Source organism: Cebus imitator, unplaced genomic scaffold, assembly GCF_001604975.1.
Source record: "Cebus imitator isolate Cc_AM_T3 unplaced genomic scaffold, Cebus_imitator-1.0 Scaffold53, whole genome shotgun sequence".
In the NCBI taxonomy this organism is placed as follows: Eukaryota; Metazoa; Chordata; class Mammalia; order Primates; family Cebidae; genus Cebus; species Cebus imitator.
Genome location: NW_016107368.1, coordinates 4,919,686 through 4,929,110, shown reverse-complemented (window position 1 = coordinate 4,929,110; position 9,425 = coordinate 4,919,686). Strand labels below are relative to the sequence as shown.

General features: G+C 56.0%; 1 protein-coding gene across 1 annotated transcript in view; it reads right to left on the bottom strand.

The window, feature by feature from the left end:
* Positions 1–710: 710 nt before the first annotated feature.
* MYDGF (myeloid derived growth factor) overlaps positions 711–9,425 on the bottom strand; it is a 14,212-nt gene continuing 5,497 nt past the window's right edge. The window contains exons 3-6 of the mRNA XM_017528401.1: positions 7,611–7,672; positions 4,006–4,087; positions 3,252–3,324; positions 711–1,241 (exon numbers count right to left, since the gene is read on the bottom strand). Of these exons, the coding sequence (XP_017383890.1) occupies positions 1,162–1,241; positions 3,252–3,324; positions 4,006–4,087; positions 7,611–7,672 (297 nt within the window). The 3' untranslated portion in view covers positions 711–1,161. The remainder of the gene's footprint in view (positions 1,242–3,251; positions 3,325–4,005; positions 4,088–7,610; positions 7,673–9,425) is intronic.

Below are 9,425 nucleotides of genomic sequence, written 5' to 3'. Positions count from 1 at the left end.
CCCGCCTCGGCCTCCCAAAGTGCTGGGATTACAGGCGTGAGCCACCGTGCCCGGCTGTTTTTGTTTTTTAAAGTCATTGTGCTGCAACCCAGCTTCAAAAAACTAAGGGAGGATGGCCACAGTGGCCCATGCCTAATCCCAGCACTTTGGGAGGCTGAGGCAGGTAGATCGCTTGAGTCCAGGAGTTCGAAGCCAGCCTGAGCAACATGGCAAAACCCCGTCTCTATCCAAAAAAGATCCAGAAATTGGCCGGGTGTGGTGGCGCATGCCTGTAGTCCCGGCTACTTGGGAGGCTGAGGTGAGAGGATCACCTGAGCCCAGGAGGTGGAGGTTGCAGTGAGCTGACTGCGCCACTGCACTCCAGCCCGGGTGACAGGGCAAGACCCTGTCTCAAAAGAAAAACTAAGGGAAACCAATGTCCCCAGGATCCGGAGAGCAGGTTGGCCTTGGACACCGTCCTGTGGTGGGGCCTCTGGCAGCCGCGGGGACCTGAGTGTGAAGTCACAGCATGTGGGGGGGCCCAGGGACAGCAAGTGCCAAGGGGAAAGGGGGCAAGTTCACAGACAGCCGCCTTGGGATCCAGCGCTTTGATGCCTGCAGAAAAGTCCCACCCAGAGACACCGCCACCCACCTGCCCACAGTGGGGCAGTGTCGGCCACATCTGAGCCCCGGACCTGCAACGCCCAGCCAGGAGGACCCAGGCTCTCGGGTTGCTTTTTAACGGTCTTATTTATTTAAATATGAAAAAACATTTTCTCTCTTCCCAATTCATCTGAAAGGAGGTCCCCTGGGCAAACACAGGAAGGCAAGTCCTGCTGGCTCATGAAGGGTACTCGGCTGGGGGTTGAGGGAGCATGGCTGCTTTCCCCAGCTTGACCCCTGTGTTCCCACTCTCTTTGTTTCCCTGATCCTGAGTCCAGAAGAGCTCAGCAAGAAGTGGGGACGGGGAAGCTGTCGGGACCCAGCAGGGCTCTGGGCTCGCTGTTCTCTGCCCCAGGGCTTCAGCTGCCCTTCACGCCCCTCCGGACAACACAACGTCAGCCCAGGCAGAAAACTTAGAATCCCTCCTAGAAAACCAATGATGTGCCGGCCCTTTCAGTGCCCCAGGCCCCTTCAGCTTCAGTGGAGATGAGAAAGCGCCACCCACAACAGGGCTGCTGGTCACAGCTCAGTGTGCGATGCCTTGGCCACGATCACCAGCTTGGACAGCTCAGCCTTGAATGCCCCGGGCCTGTGAGCCACTGCAAGAAAGAAACACAAGGTTGGGCCCTCCATATTGAAAAATCTCAGAAGTCCTGAGGACTTGGAGTGGGGCCCATGGTGGGGACAGAGCAGGGAAGCGGAGCAGTCTCCAAAGCGGACTCCCCTGAGAAAAGGCCCCGGGCACTGAAAGTCTTACGGGTGACAGACAGAAAAATCAGTGGCATGGAGTGTGAGGTCGGTGGGGCTGACACAGATGGCGGGAAGCGGGAAGCCACAGGAAGACCTGAGGTGGGAAGAACCCTGGTCATCTGTGCCATGTTGTCGAGAAGGGATGGGAGGAGGGGCAAGAAGAAGCCCAGGAAGGAGAGGATCCAGGCCTGAACAGGATGTGAGGTGGGTCAGGCTGCAAGAGCTCCTGCTCACTGGGTGAACCTGTCTTGAGGCCCACATGACACTTTTCCAGCAGGGTCAGAACTCTGGCTTCCACTGCTACGCCCACTGCTACGGCCCTATCTGCTCTGCCCACTCTCTCACCTCCCACTCTTGCCCAGCTCGGCATTCCTCTTCCTGCTCAGCATTGGCCCCAAGCAGCTGAACGTGGCTTGAGGACACCGGTGCTTCTCAGGCAACCAAAGGAGGGCCCTGATGTTTCCCAGTGACCCCTGCAGGCTCCCCTCAGCACACCACAATCCCAACCTCAACGCCCTGATGTTTCTACTTTGTTTTATTTTATTTCGTTATTTTTTTAAGACAAGTCTTTCTCTATTGCACAGGCTGGAGTGCAGGGGTGCAGTCTTGGCTCACTATAACCTGCATTTCCCAAGTTCAAGCGATTCTCCTGCTTCAGCCTCCTGAGTAGCTGGGATGACAAGCATGTGCAAACACACCTGGCTAATTTTGGTATTTTTAATAGAGACGTGGTTTCACCATGTTAGCCAGGCTGGTCTGGAACTCCTGACCTCAGGTGATCACCCACCTCAGCCTCCCAAAGTGCTGGGATTACAGGTGCGAACCACTGCGTCCAGCCCTGTTTGTTGTTTTTGAGACGGTCTCACTCTGATGCCCAGGCTGGAGTGCAGTGGTATGATTATAGCTCAATGCAGCCTTGACCTCCTGGGTTCCAGCAATTCTCCTGCCTCAGCCTCCCGAGTAGCTGGGACTACCGGTATGCACCACCATGCCCGGCTAAGTTTGTTTTGTTTTGTTTTGCTTTTTGACATGAAGCCTCATTCTGTCTCCCAGAATGGAGTGTAATGGCACCATCTCAGCTCAGTGCTGCCTCTGCCTCCTGGGTTCCAGCAATTCTCCTGCCTCAGCCTCCCGAGTAGCTGGGATTACAGGTGTGCACCATCACACCTGGCTAATATTTTTGTATTTTAGTAAACACGGGGTTTGTCGACTAAATCTAGCGGCTCCCTGGATACCCCACCCCCCTTGCACACAGAACCCAAGCCACAGAAGTGGCCCCCCTGCTGACCCTCCAACCACATCACACTCTCTTCGCATGGCCAGAGCGCTCTTCACACCAGAGATGCCAACATCTTAGCAGACGCCACGTTTGCCAGGCTGGTCTCGAACTCCCGACCTCAAGTGATCCGCCTGCCTTGGCTTCCCAAAGTGCTGGGATTACAGGCATGAACCACCACACCCAGCCTAATTTTTGTAGAGACAGGGTCTCACTGTGTTGCCCAGGCTGGTCTTGACCTCCTTAGCTCAAATGATCCTCCCACCATGGCCTCCTGAGCAGCTGGGACAATGGGCATGAGCCAGGACGCCTGGCTAAGATAAAGTTCTAGTGCACACAGCCATACCCACTCATGGACGTACTGTCTACAGCACCTTTGTGCCACACGGCGTAGCTCAGACACAACCCACAGTGCCACAAAGCTGAAGACACTGACGAGGTGACCTTTACAGAACCAGTATGTGGATGCCTGGTCTACAGTCTCCAGGACCTCTCTGGCTGACCTCCCTCTCCACACCGCCTCCCGCTGCCCGTGCTTGGATGGGGGTGTCGTCACCCCTACCCCATCCCCATCTTTCCGTACCTGATGTTTTGGTTACTTCAAATTCCTCATTTTTCAGGGGGACGTCGCTTTCCCTTTCAAATGCTGCTTTAGACTGAAAGAGGAGGAGAGGAACTTTAGCAGGGCCATTTAAATGCTTATCATCATTAGGAAAAAGATTGTTTGCTTTCCAGAGCAGCAGAGACTAAACCTGTGCACTTTTACTAAAGAGGCAGAGGAGATTTTTTTTTTTTTTTTTTTTGAGCCAGGACCTCACTCTGCTGTCCAGGCTACAGTGCAGTGGTACAATCATAGCTCACTGCAGCTTCGAAGTCCTGGACTCAAGTGATCCTCCTGCCTTGGCCTCCCAAGTAGCTGGGACTATGGGTGCATGCCACCACGCCTGGCTTTTTTTTACTTTGATAGATATAGGGTCTCGCTATGTTGCCTAGCCTGGTATTGAATTCCTGGTCTCGAGCAATCCTCCTGCCTCAGCCTCCTAAAGTGCTGGGATTACAGGTGTGAGCCACCGCGCCCAGCCTGGAGAAGGCTTTTCTGACATATACAAGAGAACCCAGCAGAGGCAAGTTACCGAACCCCCATGCCCCGGCACATCTCCTGGCCTGGTGGGGGGGGTCTGTGTGCCAGGTTCCTCCAAGTTACATACCCTCCCTCTGCAGGATTGGCTGTCCCCTCTCCTCCCTGTCCCCATGGAGCCCTCTCATGGCAGGACACGTGACAGCTGCCCCATGCACAGAAGCCACCCTCAGAGCCTGCCCCACCCCAGGATACTCACATAGGCCATGGCGTACTCGATCTGAGCACCCCGCACCTCCGCCTTGAATTGTGTGAAGTACAGGTAGGACTTCCCCTGGGGCCTGCAGAGGAAGGAGGGTGAGGGCATCAGGCCGGGGCTGCAGGGTCTGGGTCTGGGTGCCCTGCAAGTAGCCCCAGCAGGGACCCGGGCTGGGGTCAGCAGGTCTCATGCCTGCTTCTCAGCATGGACGCTGCTCCTGCCCACTGCTGACTCTGGGAAGGACGGATGGGACCCTCAACATCAGACCCTCTTTCTTTTGTGCCAGAATGTTTCTTTTCGTTTTTATGGAGACAGAGTCTCACTCTGTTGCCCAGGCTGGATTGCAATGGCACCATCTCAGCTCACTGCAGCCTCTGCCTTCTGGGTTTAAGTGATTCTACTGCCTCAGCCTCCTGAGTAGCTGGGACTACAAATGCCTGCCACCATGCCTGGCTAATTTTTGTATTTTTAGTAGAGATGTGGTTTCACTATTTTGCCTAGGCTGGTCTCGAACCCCTGACCTCAAGTGATACGCCCGCCTCGGCCTCCCAAAGTGCTGGGATTACAGGCGTGAGCCACTGTGCTCAGCCCCTTTGTGCTCAAATGTTCTTCCAGCTCATTCACGGATGTGCCTCTCTCCCCTGTGGGCAGGGAGCTGCTCAGGGACAGGACCCCATGTCCATTCACTGCACATGGCTTCTCAGGTGCTGACAGCAATCCAGGTACTGTGGTGGGGGTGGGGGCTGGGCAGTAAGAGGCCAGTAAAGTCTTCCCAGAGGGCAAGAAGTACAGGAGTTAACTAGGAAGGGGGAGGAGCATCTGCCCAGGTCTCCAGGAGGCTGCTAACGGGCGCTTCTATGGAACTGGAGTGGTGGAAGGTGCCAGAAGGTGACAACAGGGGATGATGGCATCTCTGGTGTGAAGAGCACCTCTGGCCGTGTGAAGAGAGTGTGATGGGGGTGGAGGGACAGCAGGGGGACCAGTTCTGTGGCTGGGGTTCTGTGTGCACGGGTGGGGTGGGGGTATCCAGGGAGTCCCTAGATTGCTCTTTATGCCCTAGCAGCTGCCAACAGGCCAGGTCAGGGAGGGCCAGTCACTGCCTGAGACGGGAAGGCCTGGGGCGGCAGGTCTCCGGGTTGAGCATGTCCTTGGGGAGTTTTTCGGAGTTTGGACAGGAGGGTTAAGGCTCAGGGTGAGCCCGGCCTCCATCTCAACTGCTCCGGGCCTGTGCCCGCCCAGATGCCCTCTGGGCAGCCGGCACTCCGGGGTCCGTGCGGGGCGGGGGCCTGCAGACATGATGGTGACCGTGGGCCTCCCCATGACTATAGGGCGGCCTGGATTCAGAGGGTCCCAGGCCTCTGCAGGGTCTCTCTGGGCTGATGGGGCCTGTCTCCTCTCAATGACCCTGCCGATGCCTCCTGGGGCCTCGGGCTGCCTGTGACACGGCCAGTCCCATGGAGCCGGTGAGAATCTCCCCAGAAACAACTGAGTAAACATCTGTTTGCGAAGCGCCCCGAAGGGGACGGTGGGCCAACGCCCACGTGGCATCAAATCACACCCTGTCCTTTAATTAAACGTCGCCACTCCCTGGTCTCCATCACCCATTTGTCAACGTGCCTTCGTCACGTTTGGAACTACAGCCTGGAGTTCTCCCTCCAAAATGTCTGCGCAAAATAAATGCTCAAGAAACACCCACTGTTTGGGCTGAGATATTCTGGACCAAGGATCAGGGAAGAAGGGACAAGATTCCTGAAGCCTTCTGACCCCCTCCCCACTGGGGGCCTGACGGCTTCCTTCCCTTCACGTCCACTCCGGGATCAAGCTGGGATCCAGGCAGCAGAGTTACGAGAATGAGAGGGACAGGTGGAGCTGGGGACCCAGAAACCATGAGCCTGACTGAGGGAGGCGGCAGGGGCAGAATGAGGCGGTGTGGGGACTTGGGGAGGGGCTGTGGACCCAGAGATGTGTGTGTCAGCCAGGTGGAGGACAGTGCAATCCGATTCCCAGATGTCTGCACCCCGAGACGGCTGTGAGCCACCAGGCGAGTCCTTCAGAGAGAACATGCTGGAAAAGACCTGCCTGAGGGGACACAGGAGGACATGCTGGCGCCCCTACTGGCAGGACACACTCCCCAGGAGATGGCATCGTCCAGACGTCCACAGCCAGGACCCCACAGCCTCCCACACCTGTTACCACCCGGCTCGTCCCCAGTCTGCCTCTTCCCCAGCACAAACTGCACCTGTCCCGCCAGTTCCACCAAGACTCGGCCCAGCACCTCCCTCCCCTCCCACCCCAGCTGGCTGATTGTACAGCTTCCAATCTGTGTCCTCGCCAACTTCATTCTACACAGCCTCCATCTGTACCCTCCCTCCCTCCCCTCCTCCTTCTACACAGCCTCCCATCTGTGCCCACTAAACTTCATTCTGTGGAGCCTACAATCTGTGCCCTCCCCATCCTTCCTGGTCGGTGCCTGGAGGGGCTCCCTGCCTCAGCCTGCCTCCTTCAGCCAGAGGGGTCTGAGCTCTGCAGGTTCCTGCGGGGAGCTCTCTGGAACAGGACTCAGCCAGGAAGAGAAACCAGGCTGACACAGACCTCAGGGAGGATCAGCTTTGAGGACGTCATGCTCGGTGAGAGAAGCCAGACACCAAAGGCCACACAGGGCTTGATCCCATTTCTATGAAATGTCCAGGACAGGCCCATCCAGAGACAGGAAGAGGATGTGTGGCTGCCGGGCCCTGGCGAAGGGGAGTGACTCTGATGGGGACAGTTTCTTTTCAGGGGATGAAAATGTTCTGGACACAGACAGAGGTCCGGCACACCTCGGGGAAAGTACTACATGCCGCTGAAGTGTAAGCTTAAAATGCTGCATTTTATGGAATTTTATCTCAATTTTTAAACACTGCCAAAAAGGGCCGGGCAAGAGGCTGACTCCTACAATCCCAGCCCTCTGGGAGGCCAGGGCGGGCAGATCACTTGAGGCCAGGAGATTGAGACCAGCCTGACCAACATGGTGATACCCCGTCTCTACTAAAAATAGAAAAATTAGCCAGGCGTGGTGGCACATGCCTGTAATCTCAACTGCTCGGAAGACTGAGGCAGGAGAATTGGTTGAACCCGGGAGGCAGAGGTTGCAATGAGCCAAAATTGCACCACTGCACTCCAGCCTGGGCAACAGAGCAAGACTTCATCTCAAAAAAAAAAAAAAAAAAAAAACTGCCAAAAAGCCCTTTGGTGACTTTGTGTCATGCTTTAGGGAGGGTGGAGCCTTTCGGGGCCTTCCCAGGCCCTGCCCGATGCTCTGGACCGTCTGAGCTGCTTCTCCCTCCCTGGGACATTGCCCCGCACAGGCCCCCCAGGATCCCCCAGCCTCAGTGTCAATGCACTTCCTTGAGGAGCACTCCTACCCCAGCGACCCTGCCGCCCTGTGGGGAAGCCCCCACCTTCACATGCACGAGTCCCCACTGGCCTGTGTTCCCCTCTAGGGGTGCGGCCACCATGTGTCTGTCTGTCCTCTTCCCCTCTCCTTCCCTGCCTTCTGAAGCTGCTCCTGAGGCCACAGGGCAGGCCCACAGCAGCCGGAAATGTCATCCCCACCCGAGTCTCACCTCCAGATGGTGCAGGTGAAGTGCTGGTGGTCTTCGCTGGTCCCCAGACTCATCTGCCATTGCTGGGGAGAGAAGACAGCGCGGGTCAGCCAGGACACACGGGCACTCCTGCAGACTTCCAGCTGTGCCTCCAGTTCCACAGTCAGGGCAGCTCTTCTGTGCCTCCCGATTCCGGGGCTGGCCACCCAATCCCCCGACCTGCCCTCCTGGTGGCCTGAGGTTTGCAGTCCATCTGTGATCAGGGAGCCTGCCTGAGCCACGTCCTTCCAGTAAAGGTGGTGCCTCTAATGCAAATCACCCTAAAGCGGCTCCCAGTCACGGGGAAACAAGAACGCGATTTTTTTTTTTTTCTTTTGAGATAGTGTCTCTTGGTGGCCCAGGCTGGAGTGCAGTGGTGTGATCTCAGCTCACTGCAACCTCCACCTCCTGGGCTCAAGCCATGCTCCCACCTCAGCCTCACCAGGAGCTGGGACGACAGGTATGGTCACCAACATACACCCAGCTGGTTTTGGTTTTGTAGAGTCGCTGTCTTGCTGTATTGCCCAGGCTGGTCTCCACCTCCTGGCCTCAAGCAATCCTCCCACCCTGGCCTCCCAAAGTGCTCGGATTACAGACATAAGCCACCACGCCAGGCCTGAGAACAACTCTTGAACATATGAAAAGATGTCCAATATCATGTATGAAAACAGTAGACAGGCAAGCTGAACTGCAGTAAGATGCCCTTTTCTCACAAGTCAGAAGGGCAAAAGCCCGCAGTCTGCTCACACACCACGTGCGTGTGGAAGCCAAGGCTCTCCCATGGCATCAGTAGAGCCGAAATGGCTACAATCAAAATGGAGAACGCAGGCCGGGCAGGGTAGCTCACGCCTGTCATGCCAGCACTTGGGGAGACCGAGATGGGATGATCGCTTGAACCCAGGAGTTCAAGACCAGTCGGGGAAACAGTCCAAGATCCCCGTCTCTAAAACCACTGGCGTCTTGCAGGATGTTACCACTGGGGAACCTGGTTCAAGAGTACTTGGATCTCTCTCCGGATTTCTTTTCTTTCTCTCTTTTTTTTTATTTTTAGTACAGATGGGGTCTCACCATATTGGCCAGGCTGGTCTCAAACTCCTGACCTTGTGATCCACCCACCTTGGCCTCCTAAAGTGCTAGGATTACAGGCCTGAGCCACCGCACCTGGCCCTCTCTGTAGGATTTCTTACAACTGAATATAAATCTACCATGATCGCAAAACATACAGTTTTACATTTTGTCTTTTCTGGAGACAGGGTCTCGCTCCATCACCCAGGCTGGAGTGCAGTGGCACCATCTCAGCTCAATACAACCTCTGCCTCACAGGTTCAGGCGATTCTTCTGCCTCAGCCTCCCAAGGACCTAGGATTACAGGCGCCTGCCACCATGCCCTGCTAATTTTTGTATTTTCAGTAGAGATGGGGCTTCACCATGTTGGCCAGGCTGGTGTCGATCTCCCGACCTAAGGTCATCTACCCGCCTCGGCCTCCCAAAGTGCTGGGATTACAGGCGTGAGCCACAGCGCCCAGCCGGTCCATTTTCTTAAAAGTAAAACTGGGCCAGGCATGGTGGCTCACACCTGCAATCCCAGCACTTTGGGAGGCTGAAGTGGGCGGATCAAAAGGTTAAGAGATCAAGACCATCCTGACCAACACCGTGAAACCCCATCTCTACTAAAAATACAAAAATTAGCTGGGCGTGGTGGTACGCTCCTGTATTCCTAGCTACTCAGGAGGCTGAGGCACGAGAATTGCTTAAACCTGGGAGGTGGAGGTTGCAGTGAGCTGAGATCGTGCCACT